Here is a 23,285-nt window from a genome sequence, read left to right as displayed (position 1 = left end):
TTTACCGCGATTTCGCTGGAAGCGGGTGCAATTTTTCAGATTAGCACCCGCTCCCGGCGAAATCCTGCGGTTGTCCTTATGACAAATTTTTAAATATATACGAAACCTGGCGACCACTAGACGAGACTCTAGATAGTTCGCATTTTCGTGTACAACGTTACCGGCTGATGCCGTTGGAATTGAGTGTTGAGATATATTTTTTTACATCTTTTATTATTAAGCTTTGTACTTAAACGTAGTTTCCTTTCGGCTCTTGCATTTCTCAAAGTTTGAGACCGATATTTTATGTATAAAAAAAGTTCGAACGTTCAAAAAATGTTGAGGTACAGAAAAAAGATGAAATAATTTTCAGTGAAGTTCCTACCAAAATACAGTACCTAAACGTACTTTATTCTACTGAATGATGGAAGATAATTGTAATACACATAACTTCAAAATACACACTCATCAAATTCATCAAAATTCATTTTTTTAAACTAATCCACAAAAAAGTATGCGGGAACGTCCGTTAGCATGTTCGCTATCATTTCCCAGGTTTAAAAAATAAAATATTCATTATACTAGGAAAAAGGCTGGGGCAATCTAGCACTGATAAAATCGATAATCACTCCTGAAGGGCCACAAAAATTAATCAAATTTAGCCAAATTAAAATTTGTCGAATTAACTCACATAACAAGTGAATGAAAACCCACGAATTGACTCTTTTTTGGAGTCCCGTGACATTACAATCACGAAAAGGGCTCTTTTCATAAGCATTCTCACATTTCACAACAGTTGAAATGGAGATAGATTCTAGTTAGATGAAGATAGAGATAGATCGAAGTTTTCAGCGATAACTGTAGCGTGCTCGTCTCGCCACCTAGTGACAGGGGAGCTTACAGGGAAGCTATATGCTTATTAAATGTAAATTTTGAATTCGCGAAAGTTTCTACGCGCTCTAAAATGGTTTCGAATATTTTGCAAACTTTTTAAAAATATTTTATTTTTCAGAGGATTATAAAAAATATATTTCATGTGAGTGCTGCTGTCCCACTGTGGGGCGAACGAAGCGCCAAACTATTCTGCGATTTCTTGGAGTGTAGTTCGCCGAACGTGTGGGGCAGCAGCGATCTTAAAATAGGATAAAGTATATAAAAAGGGAAAAAATAATAAAATATACGAACAATTTTAAAAATTGGACATACTAAGCTGATTAAGAAAAAAATAATATTAGCAACGTTTGCCAAACTCAAATTTTTTTAACTTATTTTAGGATATTGATTCATCTGCTTATATTTTACACAGATTATAAGGGACTGAAGTGAAAATATTGTGCCAGGATTTTTTTCTTTCCCGATTTTTTTCTAGCGATTACACAAATTGAATATATGATTATTTTGTAATAAACTGTTATATTAGCAGTGAAATATTTGGAATGAAAACTCAACGTCATCCAATTGAAAAGAGCCTTTATGTTCGGTTCTTATTTTTTCTTCGTTTTTCATTATTTTGAAATATTTTCTTAAAGTCTTAAAATAGGTAATGTTTGTTTCAATTCCCTTGAATGTTGTATAATATTACATCTTCGGTTGTTATTTGTTTTGAACCTCAAATAAGGGTTATGAAACTAATTCGACGTGTTTAAATGAAGACCGTCCATCTCGAAGACCAAGTGAAAAGGTGCTATAAAATTGGGAGCGCTAGCGTTCCTGATAAAATGTATACAGAATTCTGGCTGTTTGCCAAAAATAACAAGAAGCCCATAAAAATATTTTTTTGTGCAAATACTTCCTAGTATGTACTGCTGGAAACGGTTTGAAATACAAATTCTTTTTACATGTGACAAATTTCTCCTTAAATTAACTAGTCTGAAAAATTAATCGAAATTACAAAATTTATCTTTTTTATGTCTATTTGGATACTTGGATCTAACGAAGGGAGGGTTTAAAGACCAATTACATCAATAATTACCTGTAATCCAATATTGTTACAGTGAGCAGTGGTACAGTCGCTTTATCGCAAAACTGACAGATTGTATTTAAATTGGAATCTTCCGGCTGCCATCCAGCCATTATTTCCTCATCATATAGTATAGCAGAACAATTATGGCATCTACTAGCACTTGAAAGAACAAGTTCAACAGCAAGACGATCCTCCTGTTCTCTGGTTCCTTTTGGGTATAAGCATTCCGCTAATTCATAAAGTGAACCTAATTCCATAGTTACATCAGCTATGCCTATTAAAATGCATGAAAAATATTGTTTAAAATGTAACAGAAATGCTTTTTAGAGAATTTAACTAATTTAAATGTATTCAACTAATAGAATAACGAAACGTCTTACATGATAACTTTTGAAACGTACCTGGAATTTTCATAAATATTTCGTTGCGATCTTGCTGCGATCCGTCTGTAAGGGAGTCTAAGGATTCATGAGAAATTCCATAGCCTAACCTTTGATCACGTTCCTTAAGTTTAACAGGAGTACTAGTCGCCGAAATAGCTTCTTTTATTTCATCAAATTTTTTTACGACTGTTGTTGCAGCTGATTTTAGACTGTTTAAGCCGCCCTGAATTAATTCATTCGACTTCTTTCCGGTCAAACTCGAGGGACTGAAATAAACAGATTTTCAAGAATAAGATTTAAGGGACAAGAAATTCTTCAGGATTTACCAAATAAATTTTACATTACTTAATAATCACATCTAAGTAGACAAAAGCATCTTCGAAAGCTCGTTTAACGTTTAAATTTTAAAGTTTAACATTTAAATTTTCCGGGTAAACTGCGAAATTGATGTATTTTCTAGACAGTTATTAATATTTTAATTACTGATACAATAAAAATAGTTTGTTTTTAATAATATCAAAATTATTTGAATAATATTTATTGGTTTAAATATATAATGTACCTAGACAAGAGAAAGAAACATTAGATTTTATCAAAATTTCAACAGATTTACGACTTGGATTTATGATTTACCTGGAAAAATCAAAGGTTTAGACAAATTAAAATGGTTTTATGTACGTTTTAATTATGGGCTCAGACTGTGAAGCCGACTGTGCCACAACCGTGTTTATTCTCAAAAGAGTAGCGTGAATCTGGACACCTTTACCGAGTTAAATCTCGATGCACTTAATTGTTTCTAATTTTCTGGAAATATACCTCACGTGTGCCGGGCATATGCCGTGGCACACTAGATGATGCAGACCTCTTTATACAGCTTTATAAAATAGCATAATCAGCATCTACGAATATTTCCAAATCCAATTATATATTGCTTGCCCATAAAAATTGAACCTTTTGAAGGTTTTTAGTATCCAAAAACTTCAGCTCAATATTAAATTTATTACTAAACACTCAAGATATAAAAGATGTTGGAAAGCGATGTTATTTGTCTGAGTGTTGTAATAATTATTAATTAAAACAATGGATGAGATGTTACAAATGACATACTTCAGACATTAGGATTAAGGTTTTGATAGAATCCTTTATTCAAATTATTCGACGTTTCGAAAAATATACGTTTTCCTTATCAGGATAGAGTCGTGTATATAAGAGTTCCTTATATTATTTCGAGTATTGATTATTTATCCTTAATTCTCCTTTTCTCTATTGTTCTATGAAAAAAGTTATACAAAATTAATATAATAAAAGAAATTTTTCTTTTTTTCCTTTGAAATGCGGTAAAAAAGAGAGATATATGTTTTCTATTAAAAGTGAGGTTAGCAATTTAGAAGATTTTTTTTTTTAAATTCCTAACCTCACTTTTAATAGAAAACATATCTCTCTCTCTTTTTTACCGCATTTCAAAGGAAAAAAAGAAAAATTTCTTTTATTATATTAATTTTGTATAACTTTTTTCATAGAACAATTGAGAATAGAAGAATTAAGGATAAATAATCAATACTCGAAATGATATAAGGAACTCTTATATACACGACTCTATCCTGATAAGGAAAACGTATAGTTTTCGAAACGTCTAATAATTTGAATAAAGGATTCTATCAACACCTTAATCCTGTGGTCTGAAGTATGTCATTTTTAACATCTCATCCATTGTTTTAATTAATCATTACTAAACACTCATCATGTTTTCAATCTTTAGACAAATCATTTGATTATGGGATCAGAAAATACGTAAATTTCAAATATATTACTTTCAAATCACCGATTGCAAAATTAAGAATTTTTCATTCTCAATTTTCCCCCATTTTCCAACAAAGGAACACTAAGAAAGGGATGGTCTGGCCGAGCTCGGAGGTGCTTCCGTGAGGGTAGGTCGTAGGGCAGCCAGGGCAGAGTAAGCTCCCCTGGTAAACAGCGTGCCGACCACTGTGTTACACGTGTGGGCCTGTAGGTATAGCAGGGGCTGTATGGCCGAGCCTGCATCTGGAAGTCCTAAGCCTTTACCAATAAGACACTTTGAGTTCTTAGTTGCCATAAATTCTTCAGGCTCGGCGAAAAGCTGCTGTTTAACTAAAATTTGTCATTTTTATCCACTTTTGTTATTGCTTCAAAATTATAAATTGATTAACATTTTTTTTATAAATCTGTTTTTAATATACTCAAAACTGCTTATTGAAATTTAAAATTAAACAATCACAAGCAGACCAACAAGTAAGTGTGTGGGGAGTGTGTGGAGAAATAGAGAAGGTGCAAGAAAAATTTAATCCCTTAGGGGACACATTAGAAGCTTCCATTCCACTTATAAAAAAGCCGTGACAGGTGTCGAGTGACAATGTGATGAAGGAGGCATAGATTTTTTTAATTGATCTAGAATTCTCCTGTTTGGTTCAATTGGTTTATTTTACTATGTAAAGTTTAAAACATGTAAGTATAAGAGATAATAATATTTAGATTAAAATATATAAAACTCTTTGGAATTATTTTTATTCTTCGAAACTATAAAAAAACAAAACTAATAATTATAAAATAATATTTTCGATATAAATATATTACACGGTTTACTTACTTCCCGCGTGGAAAAATTGAGGGGCCCGCATGGATTGCCCTAAAGCTTTAACGATTCCATGAGGGTAATCCAGGCAATCAATGAGGACAATCCAGGCGAGGCCTCTCATGATAAAGACATGCTAATCCATAGTGATCCAACATGGGCTTCCCTCATGGATCCCTCATAGTTGCCATCATGCGGCCCTCTTGGTTTATTTTTGCCAGTGCTAGCAGTGGTATTTATTATTATGCGACGTTAAGCAAATATAAAATACACGAACTTTTAACAGGAATATAATTAAAATAATTTTTAATTGAATAATTTAAATCGATTACAAATTTTCTTGGCGTAATATTTCATTTTTCCCTTGCAAACTACTTTAATACTATTTTACAACGTGTCATCGAATTTTTTTCAGAAGTTCATTGTTTGTAAGTCTGAACTCATGAAACATTAAAATTTGTAGAGTCAAGAAAAACTCACACTTTGTACTTAAAAATTGTTGATCCGTGAGAGCAACCGAGCAGGGTCCCCTGCGGTAATCCCTATGGAACATCAATATTTTCGGAGTTCGAATTTCAAAAAAGTGTCGTCGAATTTTGGTCAAAAATTCATAGTTTGCAAGCCTGACCTCATAAAACCTTAAAATTTGTGGCGTCAAAAAAACATTCACCATTTGAACTTTGAAATTTTATGCGTTGATCCCTGAGGGCAACAAAACTGGTTCCTCGACGGGGCCCCGGTAGAATTTACACGCGTGAAACATCCATGCGAACCCCCGCCATTGGCGGTCTTCCTAAAAGAGCTGAGAAAAATAGAACAAAGAATAGAAAGGCAGGAGAGGGAAAAAAGAAAATTAAACATAGTGATAAACGGTAAAAGATTAGAGCGGAAAGAGGTGAAGGAAGGGGTGGACGAAGTACTAAAAAGAATTGATGCTAAGGTAGAGATAGAGAAAATTCGAAATGTAGGAAGGGAAGTGCGAAGAGGGGAGATAATGGTACTGGTGAAATTAAAGAAATGGGAACATAAGAGGTAGACGGTGACAAAGAAAAGGTTATTATATGGAAGTTCAGAGATAATAGAAGATGATTTGACATGGGTAGAAAGGAAGATGAAATATAAATTGAGGAAAATAGCGGAAGAAAAAAGAAAAAAGAGACAGAGAACATGGGTTAAGTATGGGAGAATACAGATAGACGGAGTGTGGTGGAATTGGGATGAAGAAAGGGAACAGATCGTAAGAAATGAGGTGCAGGGAAACTAGGAGAGGAAGGAACAGGAGATTGGAAAATAAGAAATAGTAGGAAGGAAAAAAATATGAGAAACGAAAGTAGGGAAGAATGGAAGATTTGTTACTGGAATATAGCAGGATTGGAGAGAAATGATAGGGAGTTTATGAGACATTTGACACAATGGGATGTAGTCATAACGATGGAGACGTGGCTAGATGAAAAGGGATGGGAAAGAGTAAGGGGAAGGTTACAAAGAGGTTACAAATGGCAAGTGCAAAATGCAAAGAAGAAGAATAAACAGGGCAGAGAAATGGGAAGAATGGTGTTGGGAGTAAGAAATGAATGTATAACAGGGAAAGATAAGAAAGACAGGAACGAACAAAAAGAAGGATTAATAGTAGAAGAGGTAATGATGGGAGGAGAAAAGTGGAAGGTAGTGGGGATTTACGTGAACGGTGATATGCAGAAGAAAGCAGAGGAGATGAAAGAAATGATTAAAGAAAATAAAGAAGAGAGTAGGCTAATAATAGCTGGGCATTTCAATTCGAGAACAGGTGACAGAGGAGGCAGGGAATGGTGAGAGGAGAGAGGAAGAAAATTCAAAGATAAGTTACTAAATGGGGATGGAAACAAGATTTGATGAGCTTGGAGGAGTTGGAATGGTATATCTTAAACGGAAATATAGGAGATGAGAAAGGTGAATATACATGCTCAGCAGATGAAAGGGGAACGGTAATTGATTATCTGCTGGTGGATAATGAGGTAAGAGAGAAGGTTAAGAAACTAGAGATAGGTGATTATATTGATTCGGATCACTTACCCTTAATAGTGACATTAGAGGGACAAATAAGCATGAGCAATATGAATAAAAGGGCAGCAAATGTAAAACGTGTTCTCTTTTTTTCCGGTTCTACTCCATATTCTCCATTTCCCCTATCCTCCATTTTCTTACACACTGTTTCATTTTCTCGCAAGTCTCCTTGCATTCCTCGTTCCACCCCCTCTCTATTACTCTTCTCTTTCTTTTTTTGTATCTATCTCATCCGTTACCTTCTCAATCGACCCTTTCCATCTTTCAATTAATGAGTCCACTCCCTCCTCTTCTTCATACCTAATCTACTCCTTTTACATTTTTTCTTTAAACTCTTTCAGTTTATCCGCCCCCAGACTCCCATTTTCTTGTACCTTACTCTCCTTTTTTCCTTTCTCCAACTTCCTCACTTATGGCCACCACCTTTCAGTGTAGCTATTACCAGGAAGTGCTCAAACCCTATCTCATTACTCACTTTCAAACATCCTACTATATTATATGAAGATCAGCAGATCGAAAAACAAACATCTTCATATATTTACTGCACTGATCAAAAAACCGAACATCTTATCATATCCTATCATATTCCTTATTCTTTCTTCCGCAAGGATGCAGTCTATTACTGTCTCTCCCTTCCCTACAAATATGATCTCTCCTTCCTCATCTCCTTTCATATTTCCATTACATATGAACCATCCTGCTTCTTCTATTATGTCTAGTAACCTCCTCCTCTTCCTGCCTGTCTCCCTATGTTTGGAACTCCTTACATAGGCCTCTTTTTCTGCATCCCACATCCCTCCCCCTTGTTCGCCAGTACAGGCATCTAAATTAACTCCTATCAAAAGCAACTCTTCCTTCTTTTCCTCCAACCACTTCTGAATTACTCTCCAGCCTTTCTCTTCCTCTATTCTTCTATATACACAAACCAACGCTACTTTGACTTTTCCAACTATAATCCTTCTTACAATTGTTCCATCCTTTTCGTTCCTAACCACTACCTTCTACAGCCAATTCTTTTCTCACCCCTGAGACCATTCTTCCCATCCCTCTCCCTTTAACGTGTTCCTTTCTTGTTTCTTGCATCGTCCACACATAACCTTTCGGTAACATTCTTTTCATCCCCTTCCAGTCTTTTTCATCCGCCTATGTTTCGCTCCCTTTTCCTCTATGTATCTCTCCCTATTATTACCTTGCTACCTTTCCTGCTTTCCGCCCATGCCCTAAGCTCAATCAACCATTTTATTCTCCTTTCCTGGCAGGTCAGACCTTCTTCTATTCTCTCGGTTCTTCCCTTCTACAACTTTTTCTTCCCCGATTCACTTTCAGCCTCTTGATCATTACATTCTTTTTCCTCTTTGACCTTTGCTCTTCTTCTATTTGTCTTTCAATCTGTGTCAGTTTACTACACAATATGTCCTTAATCTCCCCAGACTTTCTCTTTTTCGCCTATTTTTTTCTTAGAATTCTCACCTTACTCTAAGTCTTCGTTCACTGCTTCCCTTTTCCTTTTTTCCTCTGCTGATTCCCTCACCCCACTAACAATTCCCTCGCTACTTCTCGCACTCGTCCATTTTCATCAATCCTCAAGGAATCGGATTGCTCCTACGCTATGCTAGCGCTGTGCAGCTCTGTTTCGCTTTTCCTAGTTTGTAAGTTTACCTCGCCTGTTCTCCCTCCCCGGTCCAGCTGCGATTGCCTCACCCCTAACCGGCGTATTGTACCGCTCGTCATCACTACTTTCGCAGCTTGCCTCCATTCCCGCCTTGTCCACACTCATTTGAACTTTCCGTACGTCCCCACTCGACCCGTTATTCTCATTTGCGTCGTTTCTCTGCCGCCCTCTGTCTGAGCTCCTTGTTACTGGCATGCTCCTCTACACTACTTTATCTACTGAGCAATACTCGCAACACGTCACTTTCTCCTCACCTAAATTTTGCGCAAACGCTAAGTCCAATCTAACCTCAAAATCAGCCTTTATCTTTGATTTTTACCACCCCACTCACTCTTTCATTAAAACCCTTCACTCGCACTCACGCTAACACAACTACCTTCCTCACTCACCAAAATTTTACTACGCTCACTTCTCTTCCCCGTTCTTAATAGCTAAAAAAACAACAACACAACAGAAACAATGTCACTCTACTATCGCTACAGGAAACGGAAGTCCCGTTTGAAAATAATTATATGTTATAGTTGAAAAACTAATTAAAACCAAATAATAATTAAATATTTCATTTTAAGCTGAAATATCCACAATTGCTTGAATAATAATTTGAAATAAAACAACTCTAAGTCAAAAACTATAAATAATTGAATCCATGTCAATTCAAAGTTTTTGATATTAAAATATATGATAAATTAATATTATTTTATTATTATTTATTATTACCATATATCAAATAATCATTCATTTCTAAAGATTAATCAATTTTTAAAATAAAAAATGGACATTTTTCAAATTCGAAGGGTTTAGAATTTAAAATTTTGTATTGGAATTGTGTAAAAATGGTACAATATCAAATTTGTAGCTTTCATGTATAAAATAAAACAAATGCATCTCTTTTTTAAAAATTGAGTTTTATGTTAAAAAAAGAATGAAAATTCGAAAGATCCCCTGAACTCCCCTAAGTCTCTGAAATTTTTGAATTCTCTAAAAGACTTGTTTCCTCTGAATTCCCTAAAATCCTTGAATATTCTAAATTCGTAAAATTCCTTGAATTCCCCAAGGTCTTTGAAATCCCTAAATTCGACATTTATGATATTCAAATTAGATTAAAATCAAATTCAAAATCCTATTCAGCGTCCGATAATCCAACGACAAAATTTGGAAACCACCACAAAATGCTCCTATTGTAATTTAAAAAAGATCCCCTTTAAAAAAAATTATTAAAAAACTCCTTGTATTCTTTGAATTCTCTGGTATCTTAGAATAATTCAGATTTCTCTGAATTCTCTGAATATTTTAAATTCCACGTATTCTATAAATGCACTGATTTTTTTTAATTTTTCTAAATTCTTTGCATTTCCTGAATTTATAACATTTTTTAAATTCCTTCAATTGTTCTAATTATTAATCTGAATTATGACTCTTCTGTAAGTACTTAGAATTCATCAGGGAGTTCTCAATATTCTGGAAATTCAATGAATTCAAGGAATTCAGGCAATTCAGAGAATTTAGGTGAATCTAGATATATCTGAGAATTTGGAGGAATTAAGAAGAAATGAAGGAAGTTTAAAGAATTCATAAGGATATGAAAGAGTTTGAAAGAGTTTCAAGAAATTTAAAAGAGGGAAAAATCGTTAGAAACTAGAAATTTTAAGGTAGATTTCTTATTTTCTCAGACCCTCTTTGCTTTAATCTGTTAGAAAATATAAAAATTTGCTATTCATAAGCAGAGAGCATACGAGCCCAATCTGAAGTTGTGCACCGAACCTAGGTTCGGCTCCCGCGTTGCGCAGAACTGCCGTATGGGGGAAGTGGTGGAAGAGCGCACGCGAACATTTTAATTGCAGTGACTGTCATAAGCGGATAGCACTGAATATAAGGAAAATAAAATAGAGCGAAAAATAACACGTGGTCATCATCATCGACGTGATGGGGGCAGTTTAAATTTTCTCAATTTCACTTTACGAGTAGAGACAACCTTTAATATTTTGAGAATCCAAATTTTCAGCAATCAACTGCAGTACTTTTAAATCATTGTTTTTCACGAGAACATCATTGAATTTTTTCGGCTACTTTTGATGCTGGTCCACTTTGTTTGGATAATTCGTCCTTTTGTGTTGACATAACTTAAACATTCCTGAAGCTACAGTATATTCTTTTCTAATTTATTAATGTACTCAATTAAACATTCAAAATTATTTTGTATATACAGGGTGGCCTAATTGAACTGCATATTTTTAGAACGCTGTATTTTATTATATAAAATTTAATTTTATTGAACCAATTTTAAAAAATGGTGGAAAATATTTAAATCTTACAAATTTATGTCAAATTTTCCATATAACCACCTTGAGCACGAACTATGGTTCTGAGTCGGTCGACAAACGAGGTGCACGCTGTTCGAATCTACTCATGCGGGATCTTATATGTTCACAAAGAAGGGCTTTCTAAGCACATCAACACTCTGGAATTTTTTAATGTTGACCTTGGCATGCAAAATACCCCAAACCGAAAAGTAGAGCAGCATGCGACGCGTTTTTCGACCGACTCAGAGCCATAGTTCGTGATTAACGGGGTCATATAGAAAATTCAACATGAATTTGTAAAATTCAAATGTTTTCTACCAGTTTTTTAATTGCTTCAATAAAATTAAATTTTATATAAAGAAATACAGCTTTCTAGAAAGTTGCAATTCAGTTCATCAACACTCTACTATAAGTCTGCTAGCAATTGTTATATACGTACAACTGTTTGAGCTTTTCCTATACATGTTTTTTTCTTTTGTGTTCAAACTCTAAACAACATAACTAATTCTTTGACAATTTTTTGCCTAATACTCAACTTACTTAGCCACGTTTCCCATCGTGTTATAACAGGCTCTGGTGGCAACAAGAATTTTTGATCCAACTCGCAGAAACGTAATATACAGCATTTTCGGCAACATTTTTTTTAATTCTCCAGTAGCTTTAACCATATAAGGTACTGCATTCGGGACAAATAACATAACTGGATTATGTTGAATTTTATCAGGCCATAATATCAATTACATTTGCTACTTTTCTACCACAGACATCAGTAGTTTCATCAATCAATACTTAAATATTATTTCCAATTTTATCGCGCATTGCATTTAAGGTCTGATCATACAATTTAGGTAGCATATATGTTCATAAATTTCATTCTTTGAGAACGCGTTTGAGTTTTTAAATTTATTTTGATCTTCGGTTTTGTTGAAAAATATTTTAACCTCAGGAATTCCAACATTTTCGTCCCATAATTCTCGAGATAAATCTTTTTCTTTTCTGCTATTTTGAAAATCTGCATATTTCATTTTAGGCGACTTTAAACTTACATGACGATACTCTCATTTATTGAATATATTTAAATGACGCCGTAATTTCTTATTTCTTGCATGACTAATTACAGCATTACAAGGGATGGAAAATTAATTCCTAGCTCTCAAACAGAGGTTCATAGGAATCTTTTCACTCCTTAACACCTTTCTTAAAGAATTCACTATTTGAACACAAAGCAACTTCATCAATAATATTATCAATTATTATGTGCATACAGCATTTATAAAACAATCTAAAACATTGAACTGCAGTGAAGCATATATTAACAACCAAATAAGCCACGCATCAAATGAAAAAAAATTGGGGTTAGGTAGAGAATGGGGCGCGAGGAATCGTTCGTGATCGTACATGCCCGACATGCTGGGGTTCTCTGCAAAGAGGAAGTCGAGCCTAGGATCGGCACGTAACTTCAGACTGGGCTCATACGCTCTCTGCTCATGAATCTAGAGTAGTGTATCTTGAAACAATAATTTGTGACTATATGTCTCTGCAATTAACATTTGCCGTTCAATTGCAACCAAAATAACAATATTCAAAACATTACTTGCAACTAATATTAATGTTCCGACCATTTATTGAAGTATGAACCTTGAGACTTGAAAGTAAACATACATTTGTAAACAACAAGCTATTCAGAAAGACAATCTGCCTAAAAACATTGAAGAATGTAGCTCAGTACTGATCAAAGGAACTGACTCTAAAAAGAGAACTCCTCTAATAATCCAACAAATTGGTTACAACTACAAAATCGGGCTGTCGAATCGAATGAGGGCACTTATGATTATTTCGACAGAAGTGGGAAGACCCATGCAGGCTTTAAAAAATTTTCCAAGTTTACTTTTTAAATGCTATATCTAGATGTAAAATTTAATTGTGCATCTTTTTCCTCATTGGAAAAAAGTTTCATCTTTTTTAGTTTTCTTATTAAAGCCAAAAAACTGACTTTTCTAAAAAATATATTTTAATTCGTTTTTCACTTTAACTCGTGCTCAGTCGGTCAGGTTTTAGGATTTTTCAATCAAATTTATTGGGAATGTAGCTCGAAATGTCCTTCGACTGATAAAGCAAAGGGAATTCAAAAACGTAGAAAAATGGCTGTTAATTCTTTATGCACCTAGCATAAATGCTAAAATGTGATTCCTCCTATTCTAATTGTTTATGATCATGGAGCTGATTTGAATGATTAGTTGATTCATTGGTAACAACGTCATCTCCTGTTTCAAGGTACCGACTTCCGTCGTCTTCTTACGTAGCATTCGTACGAATACTCTGTCACGTCACGGATCATTACGTCGCGCAATTATAACGACTCCGTCACCCATTAGGCGCATTGCAGGACGTGTACTTATTTTCGCTATGAAACGCATGTGCACGATTGTTAAATAATTGTTTAAACATGCGGTGATTGCATTCAATAAAGTACAATAAAATTAACAGTTGCTCTTCAGTGCTAGTACTTTATTTGGGATAAACCTTTACGGCTATGAGAGTCAAATTTGATTAAAATACACTCAACTACAATGGAAATCATGGAATTGGAATTTCTAAACATTGGGTTGCGCGCAAAGTGAATTGCTCCTAACATTAATTTTTTCTGATGCGTGGCGCTTATCGGACTTATATAACTTTTAGCTTTTCATTTATTAAACGCATTTTGAGCAACAAAAAACTTTCAACGAGAAAATTGTAAACAACAGTACAAAGGAGTTTTCTGGAAAATTTTAGCCCAAGCGAATTGATATTCAAGAAATTACTAACGCCTCAACACGCTAGAAGCTAGGCGATTCGCACGCGGACTGTAGCGAGTGTCTCAGATCCGATTCATAATAGCGTTCACTGGCACCAAAAACAAAAACTAATTAAGTAACCAGGTAATATCAAAGTATTATGTATGAATAAATAATATTCCATAACATAAAATAATTTATTTATTCAATATTAAGTACAATAGAATGGTTCTATTTTTGAGACAAATCTAACAGAAGCATATAATCTCTGACAATTCGCAGAATTGAAAGTTGGAAGTTGGATACAATACGATTGTTTGCTTTCATGTTGTAACATTATTCTATTCTTAGAGATATAAAATACTTAGATAATTGTGATTCATTAAATTAAATTTTTCATGACGCCTGAATATAAGGACGATTTTCTCTTAATGTTAAACGAATTTTACTTTTGAAAAATGAACGTGAATGTGTCAAATTCTCCTCTCATGGATTTTTCTCATACGAATTTGGATTCTTTGGCAGTTTACTATATCCTAGTCATGAAGACGGTACCGAGTATACATATGGGTACCAATTCTGGGAGGAAGATAAACCTGAAACGCAATACTCTGTTATTCTCGGCTAGAAAGAAAGAAGCTTTTTCCACAACCTGTGGTTCCCAATTAATATTGTCTCTAAATTAGAGTGATAAGAGTCGGCATGCTTGGGTTCCTGAATAAAAACGGATTGCGCAAGAATGAGAGAATTTCTTTCCAACTTAACTTTAACTCAGCAGAACCGTGGCAGGTCTAGAGGACAAGGAAAGCTCTAAAAGTTTTTAGTTTTAAAAATAAATTTTACCCTGATTTCCTTTTAGGATTTGAAAAGCAATCTTTTATATCCCTGTCTTTGATTATCATAGCGCACCCGTTCCCGCGAACTTCTTAATCCTTACTTTTCGAGTGGTCGCGCACGCAATGGAACCTGTTTCGCATATCGGTACTTGTGATCTATATAAATCTTCCACTCAGTAATTCGCAAGTAAGTCAGAAGCGTGTTTATTTTCTTTCAGCCGCTCCTAAGTGAATTGTATAAACATAAGGTATATCTTATACTGAACCGTTTCAGTGGCCCCCTAAACGAAGAAATGTTTTAAATTTGTGAAAAATTAATTCTTTTAATAAAAAAATGAAAATTATTAGTTTTGCTTCTGCATACATAATATTATGACAAAAATTTTCAAAACTCGATGTATAAGTATTAAAATTGATTATGTCTGAGCGAGTATGTAACAAATTATAAACTACTGTTAATGCTCTGGGCTCTATTGCTCCCCTAAATTTATGCAACGAATAAGAAAATGGTTAGTTACAAATTTTTTGGATAATTACGGGTTAGCTGTGCCCCCCTAAGCGAATGGATACAAAAATGTTTTAAAACCATTCGTTTATTTTTAATCGCGCGGTTCTTTCGTTGTTTTTGATGTGCGTTTCTTTGAATTTTCATTCGCGTAAGATTATTTAAGAAAAGGCAAATATATGCAAATGAACTTTGAACGGTGACGCTTAAAGAAAGACTGTGCTTTACTTGTTTTGGGTATTTCATTGCTTCTGTAACTCAAATTTCTTTTTTTATCTATACTGGATACTACTATTTTTATTTCATATTACTTTAATTCGATCCTGTTAGATCAAAAGTCAAGTTCAGACTGCGTATTTTCGTACTAATTCTAGTACAATATCGTTGACAATTTCAGTTTTTATTAAAGTTTATCTTGTTTTCTTTCTCTATGTACATGTTTTCTTTATAACTAAATTAATTCTCTTATATTTAACTATTTCATCTTCTGTGCTGTTTTTTCTCTTTTTTATAAGACAAAGGTGGAGCTTTTCTTTTCTCCACTTCTTATTCTTTTTACTTTTCTTACTTATAATTTCCAATTCTCTAATTTTTGTTATTTCTTTTCTTTTCTTATTTTTTTTTAGTTTTTTTTTTCTTATACCGATATATCTCCCTTTTTACATTAAAAACTTAGTAGCTACTTTCTCTTAATACACAATCATGTATAGTTTTTTTTATTGATACGATTTATCATACATATTTAAAATTCTATCATCGGTAGTCGATCTCAACCATTATAATCGCGATTTCTAAGTAATTATTTTGGTATACATTTTCATGATTTTAAAATTTGGAGTCTCGCCTATAGTACTCATAGTTATTTTACTACTGATTTTCTGGTGGACAACTCTGCTTGGTCCAGTGATTCTAGAAATGCAACAAATTCCTCGCTAGTTTTTATATTTCTGATTATGAACGCGACCCTGACTTCCTCGTCAAAATGTCTAGCTAATCTTTTTATCATGTTCCTTTCAGAGGGCGGTGGAATTAAATCTCTCGCGTTGTTTATCATTGTAAACGCAGATTCCGATCTTAAACGTTTTCCGAGTATATAATACCCATACTGTAAATCTTTTCCCATTTTAATTATAATATCATCGTTCCACAATTTTTTTATGAACTTTGGTCTAAAAGATGATCGCTAAGATTCTCGGGGACTGCATTACACCATTTTATGGCCAGCCCTTCTAAACAGAATTGAATTACAAATGGAAAATCATTTTTTCTGACATCGATTGATATTATACATTGCACAAAATAGTTTAAGGGCATGTGCTACTTCGTCGTGTGGTTAATCGGGCACAGTTCCCCCGGCTTGTTTCCCACAAAAATGAAAATTTCTAAAAACTGAATTCGAAGATGTTATAAAATATCATAACTGACGTCCCCGGACTCTTTTTTGAGAGATAACAAAAAAAATTTTATTGTGCTAAATAAAAATTTTTATAAAATATCATAACTGACGTCCCCGGACTCTTTTTTGAGAGATAACAAAAAAAATTTTATTGTGCTAAATAAAAATTTTTTGATTTCCTGCAAATAAGGTTAGTTCCGAGAGAACCTTAAAAAAGTGCCGAGGACGTCCGTAAGCATGTTCGCTATCATTTCCCAGATTTTGAAGGCAAAATATTCCTTATCCTAGGAAAAAAAGCCGGGGGAACCTAGCACTGAAAAAATCGATTCTAATTCCTAACCGCTATGCAAATTAATCACATTTTGCTAAATTAAAACTTTTTTGAATTAACCTACAAAAAAAGTATGTTGGGACGTTCGTTAGCATGTTCGCTATCATTTTCCAAATTTTTAAGACAAAATATTTATTATTCTAGAAAAAAAGGCCGGGGGAGCCTAACACTGGCAAAATCGACAATTTTCTAAGCATCACATGCCCTTGAAAACAGCATAGTAGGCTCGCGATTATTACCTGAAAATTTAGGAACTAGATAATTCTGTATAGCTGTTTTTTTCGCTTAAATTTTCTACATCTTGAGAAATATCAGTCATAGTATTTGCAATATTGATTTTCGATCGAGCAAAATTATCAATTTGATCTTGGTTTGATCCATGATCACTACTGATTTGTGAATCTTTTAAATCTGATTCGTTCGTTAGTTCGTCGAGTATATCTTGCTCATTTTCTACAACAGATTTAGATATTTTAATCATTTTTTAAAATTTTTCTTCGAGGATTGTTTTCAGTTGTTTTAATATCTGTCATTTTCCAAACAGAATTTTGTTTGCGAAGGAAAAAAAAAATTCTTGATCTTTTAAAGTTTAGAATTAATTTCTCGAAGATTTGTAACGTGGAAAAAATATTAACGCCACTTTATCTTTTCGATCCATCAGGACGGAATCCCAAAAATATAAGAAAGAACCTTTAAATTGTACCGTGGTTCAGGAGAGATGCTCGACAAAAAGGGATCATAGAATTTTTTAGATTATTTTATCTGGCACCAGAAAACTTATTTCTGTTCAGGGTTGGCTCTGCCATAAATTCCGGATATCTACTTCGCACGGCAGCTCCCCTTTGTTAGGGTTCAACGAAAAGAAAATTCTCTAATGTCTAGAATTTTAAAACTAAATCCGGAAAATGGACATTATATTATTTTAGTCCGTGATCCCGCTGGATAAATTTCTTTTCTACGCATAATTCAGTTTGCCGTTAAAAGTCGAAGGTTAGAAGGGTAAATGTGTGGCAGATTGGTTATTTCCGATCTCCCGCGCGTGCGCAGTCACCTACCTGTCCGGTCACTTAGCCTGCTCGAGGATTCCGGAAGGCATTCTGGTCTGATCGCTCGAAGCGTTAACTAGAGTCGGCGTTCCGGTATACATTATAATGGAAGCCCAATTCACCACCATGGATCTGGAGAGAATTTTCGGGGATATCTTCCGGACTCCTCGAGTAAGTTTTAGTTTTGGTGCTTAATTTTCATTTTTTTATTCCCGATAAAGAAGGGTAACTATTTTTCAATGGGTTAAGCATCCTCTGGGATGCGCTAAACCGATGAATGTATATTTTCCAAGAAACATTAGTCACTCTAACAAATCCTATGTTTGTGTTCTATTTGGGTTAATACTTCTTTCCTTTTACAAACTCAAATTATCAATGTTATAATATTACAAATTATCGATTTCAGTAAAAAAGATTGCTGTACTTTTAATTGTACTATCTGCGAACCTTATAACATGCTTCCCATTTAGCCTAAGCTTGCATGCTAATTTTTCAGGTAAATAAGGAAGTTAACTAAATATGGCGGCCAGAAAAGACCGACAGACGTGTGAAGCAATATAAGTAAACACGCCTCTGCGATGGTGCCGTCCCTGGAAGTTTAGCGGTTCCAAATGCGCCTGAGATAAACTCTATTTGCATTTATTAGACGTTTCAGCTTTTCACCGAACGAGCAGCCCATTACAGATTAAAATTTAATTTAATTATTAAAGGGTATTAAAGGCTTTTACTCATATTTAATTCGAGGAGTAGCTTTTAAATTTTATTTGGTTTTATTTCAGCGATATTATTTCATTTCCGTGTGAAGAGTTGATCATTTCTATTCAGTAAGCAAGTGGATTTCACACGCGTATATATATATAGAACGATTAGCCTGGCTAATGCGTTTTCATTTAAGAAGGTTAATCGTTTGCTTCTATTCAGTAATAGTATTAATTAAATGAAATTATATTATCATTATATATTTATGACCTCTTTGTGGTCAAATACAAAGGGTTCATAATGTACCCGGCACGACTGGTTATGCAATGCAATCTAAAGAACTTGTATTAATGTCTTCAATTAAAATATATTTATCATGACGTCTGGATACAGGGACAAATTGCTTATTATTTTGTAGCCTTATTCTTACCCTTATTAATTTAAAAATATTTATAGAGCTGTTTCGAGGCCTCCTCCTATAAAAAAGAGGCACGAGGTTTTGGAATTGCGGTATTTACTCACAAGTATTAAGATGATTGGGTGATCGATTAACCAAGTAGAATCTGTCGATCGCGGGCCAATTTCGAAATACTTTCCCCCTTATAAGAAAAACTAAGGCTCCTAAATTACGAAGGTTTTAGAAGTGGAACATCATTCTGTGCAACTTTCAGTGCAATATTTTCTTTTCAAAATTTTGTATCACTTTCTTAATACCTTATTTTAATTGGAAAACAAGCTTGGGCTTTATGCATAGGTGCCTATTTATTTCACTCTTTTACATCAATTTATTCCTTTTTGCTCTTTTCAGTCTTAAATTGGAGAATTCATAGCCCGATTTTGGGAATTTTGTAAATTCCTAAGATGCTAATTCCTAATTCTCTTTATTAAGATCTCCGAATGTCGATAAGAGGTCGAATTAGCCCAAAATTTTGCTCAATCTCATTGCATGAGTTCTCAAATGAAAACGGGTTGCCCATACGATCAAAGATTGTGCGAAGAAAATTGACGCACCTCTAATAGATATTTGGATAAATCGCTTGCAGCTCCAAGGTCTTCCTTCTAGTGCTTGGCGCCGACTGTCAATCTCGTTGCTCTTCAGTTACTATAGCGGTCCCGTTCCCGCGGACTTCTTGATCCTCACTTTTCGAGTGTTTGCGCACGCAACGGCACATGCTGTGTGTAGCCATACTTGTGACCTATATAACTCTTCCAGTCAGGAATTCGCAAGTCAATCAGGAGCGTGTTTATTTGCTCTTTCACCCGCTTATAAGTGGATTTTATAAAAATAAGGTACATCTTAAACTGAACCGTTTAAATATCTTCATCCTGTTTAGGAAAAGTATAAAATAATTATTTTTATCCAGAACAGCTGTCATCGTCAAAAGTCTTATTTTGAGCCTGTCATCAGGTTCAGTTTGAATGATGAAAAAAATTGTTCAAGAAAACGCGTCTTTTTTCGGTATGATAAGCATTAAAATTTTAACGTCTTTCATTTTAACTGGACTGATACCTACTTGAAACATTGTAAAATGTCTGTCGCAGATATAATTATAGTGAAAGGAGGATTACGATCACTAAGGATTAGATTTCAATTATCTTTGAACGTTTCGATTCGCTCCATTTTTTTCTTCTCCTGAGCGTACATTCCAAAATGGCCCATCACATATACAATGTGAATGGCCGCGGACAAGATATGCGTGCAAATTTCAACATTTATTTCCATTGATAATATAGAATTACGAATGTAAACATGATATAATTACGGTTTTGTCCAGAGGCAGCTAAAACCCATGTTCGCATCATTTGCAAGCCCTTCGACGTATGGAAACATTTAACTTTTATTAGTTCAATGTACACGGATATTAAAAAGAAAAAGCCATAATAATTTTGTACAAAACTGATCATTGACAGGGATCTTTGGGAATGGTAAATTCTTCGTGTAATCGAACAGGAATATTTTTTTGCTCATGGAGAAATTCAAAATTCCACTTCATTAATCTCTGTTTCTGAAAACTAAGATGCACAGATAATGGATTCTCGCATTTCATTATATTACTTTAGAAAATATTCTGCTTGTCGTAATCAGCTATTTGCCAAAAATTTGAATGAAATTCTTTCTGTTCTAGGACTACAAATTTTTCCACAAAACTTCAGACATATACATCAGATTTTAACAGGCTCAAATATTTGCATTCTAGACTTTATATTCTTCACCTTGAAAGAAAGGAAGGAAATTTTCCTGATTAAATAGTGAGAAATCGTTCACTTACTGATTGTCACTGATTTTCCATGAAATTTCAGCGATTCAACTTGAGAGTATAATATCTCATATTTATTCATTAATATTTGCACTGACAAATTTATCACTGTTACTGCTAATGGCATATTTATTTACGGACTTTTTTAGAGTAACGAATTTAGAGCGACGAATTTGACGCATTGAAAAATTCGAGAAATTAGGAATCCGGCGAATCTCAACTATTAAATGTTTAGGTTTTGTTTTATTTTTATACAGTTTGTTTCAAAAATATAACCATTCTTTTGTAAATACTTGATATTAAATGAATAAATTATTTTGCATTGTGGGATATTATTTATTTATTCATAAAACTTTGATATTACCTGATTACTTAATTAGTCGAATTTGAGACTCGCTAGAGTCCGCGTGGGAGTCGCCGAGCCGCTAGCGACTTGAGACGTTAATAATTTCTTGTATTTCCATTCGCTTGAGCGAAAATTGCCCAGAAACCTTCTTTGTACTCTTCTTAATAATTTTCTCGCTGTAAGTTATTGGTTGCTTAAAACTTGCTCATTTAATTCATCTATTTGGTAACACTAATAATCCGAAGTCACATTTCTAGTGGCATTTTTTGCGTTCGTTATGTCAGTGATATAAGTATATAGTTATGCTGCATTTAAAGGGTATTCAGCAATTCTAATTTTAATAAAGAAGTTTCTCGAAATTCCCCCCCCCCCCCTCCTAAAAATAGCTAAAAAACAAACCATTTGTCGGTCGCAAACGCATTTGAGTTAGGCACTGGACAAGATTTATTCTTTTCATTGAATTTATCTAATACGTACCTGATGTAACTCGATAAACTAAGAGATTCAATGTATTGATTTGATGATATTATATCCTTATTTTTAGTAAATGCTGGTCCTCTGGTAGAATATCTCCTTAATTCATATGCAAAGAAAAAAAAATTACATGCAATTCAAAATAAATAATAAAGAAGCATAAATTACAATCCTGCGTTAGAAGCACTTAGAAAATATTTAAACTAAACAAAACCCTAACAAAATAATTTGTATTGCCGAAGCTAGCAACCAATGAGCCTGAACTTATTTTTAAATTCGCTAGTTTTAACATATTTATTTTTTTTTTGTATGACTTACCCAAAACTGAGTTTCAAGCTTGAGCCTAAGCTAGATAAGCTAGAGGTTACACTGTCTTTGTTTTGAGTCCACAAACTACCAATCTCCAGTCGATCTCTATCTCTTTCCTGGTCTCCTTGCTGAGCGACAGAATGAGGCATTGTTTCGCTTCTTTGCAAATTTCCGCCGACACTTACATCTCCATCTACCGCCTGGTGAAAAGTTGCACTTCGAGGTAGAATATTGCTGAGAGATAAGAGAATTACATTGAAAAGTGAAGGCAATTAAATTTATGGTTTTACTACCTAAACTTCAAGTTTGGTTAATTCATATGACACTTTCAATTGCTTACAAGAAACCTAGAAGTAAGCAATTTAAGGCAAAAGGATAAAAAACAAGCAATTTTCATCAATTAAATATATAACTTTTAAAAACATGTCTCTCAATTCCTTTTTTTATTTGATAAACAACGACATGCGATAATTGTAATTGTGGTATTCTCAACAAATATTTTAATGAGACGTCGTTATTAGTCGCTATTCGTATAGTGATGCTTCTGTGGCTCCGTTGAGGCATCAATGTCCATTTAGCAAAGAGATAAACCAAAGTTAGTGGATTTATATATTGCCTATCTGACGTAGAATTTCCCATTCATTCTTACATTTTAATGTAATAAGAGTAAAGCCTTCAACATGGAGCTCTCATAAACACTGTAGAACATTTTCCTACAAACAAGCCTCTCCTCCCCACCATACGAAACCCATTTTTACTTTTTTTTTGTAATTTTTCGCTATTGTATAGCATGAATCAGTTAAAAAAATTTGGACTTTTAAATTATTATAATATAAATTCAGAAAGAAACAAGGCTGTAGTTGCTCTGCTCCTGAATTACTCCATGGAAATTTTAGTATCGAAAGGTTAACGGTATAGCATAAATATTAAGTGAAACAAGTCTTAAAGGAAGAAAGAAATCAATAATTGCGCTCAATCAAGAATCGATGAGGTGATTGACGAGTTCAAAGGATTGAGAAGCCCACTAAATGATGATTTTGTACCGCATTAAAACCTAATGTGCTTTTTTATTTTGTGAAAAAACTGTCGCCATGCTGGCTTAACGTTAAGCTGGCAGTTTTTAATATTGCAAAATTTAGTGCTAATTTTGTGCCAATTTTGTACAAAAATTAAAAATATTGTACTTTTTAATGTTTTGAAAGAAACCACTGTTTCCTTTGGCCAAACGTTAGGCTGGCATGACCACACATTAAATAGTTCAAAATTCTCATTTTTTACGATTGCATAATTTACTGCTCATTTTTTGCTTATCTTTTACCACATTTAAAAATTTTGCGAATTTTAATTTTTTTTAGAA

The 23,285-nt window shown here is 33.9% G+C and overlaps 1 protein-coding gene across 13 annotated transcripts in view; it reads right to left on the bottom strand.

Moving 5' to 3' along the window:
* Positions 1-23,285, bottom strand: part of LOC117168793 (DENN domain-containing protein Crag) — a 205,549-nt gene that overhangs the window by 80,322 nt on the left and 101,942 nt on the right. For 12 of the 13 annotated variants that reach the window (XR_004466553.1, XR_004466552.1, XR_004466555.1 and 9 more), the window contains 4 exons: positions 21,938-22,162; positions 21,623-21,718; positions 2,344-2,591; positions 1,952-2,216 (listed from right to left, as the gene is read on the bottom strand). Coding sequence is in view for 9 of the 13 variants with exons in the window: in XM_033354603.1 (XP_033210494.1) it covers positions 1,952-2,216; positions 2,344-2,591; positions 21,623-21,718; positions 21,938-22,162 (834 nt within the window). In the remaining 4 variants the exon portion in view is untranslated. The remainder of the gene's footprint in view (positions 1-1,951; positions 2,217-2,343; positions 2,592-21,622; positions 21,719-21,937; positions 22,163-23,285) is intronic. The other variant, XM_033354605.1, reaches the window with a different exon arrangement.

The sequence above is a fragment of the Belonocnema kinseyi genome, chromosome 3 (genome assembly GCF_010883055.1).
Source record: "Belonocnema kinseyi isolate 2016_QV_RU_SX_M_011 chromosome 3, B_treatae_v1, whole genome shotgun sequence".
Classification (NCBI taxonomy): domain Eukaryota; kingdom Metazoa; phylum Arthropoda; class Insecta; order Hymenoptera; family Cynipidae; genus Belonocnema; species Belonocnema kinseyi.
Note: the sequence above shows the minus strand (reverse complement) of the source record. Positions and strands in the feature narration are given on the sequence as shown.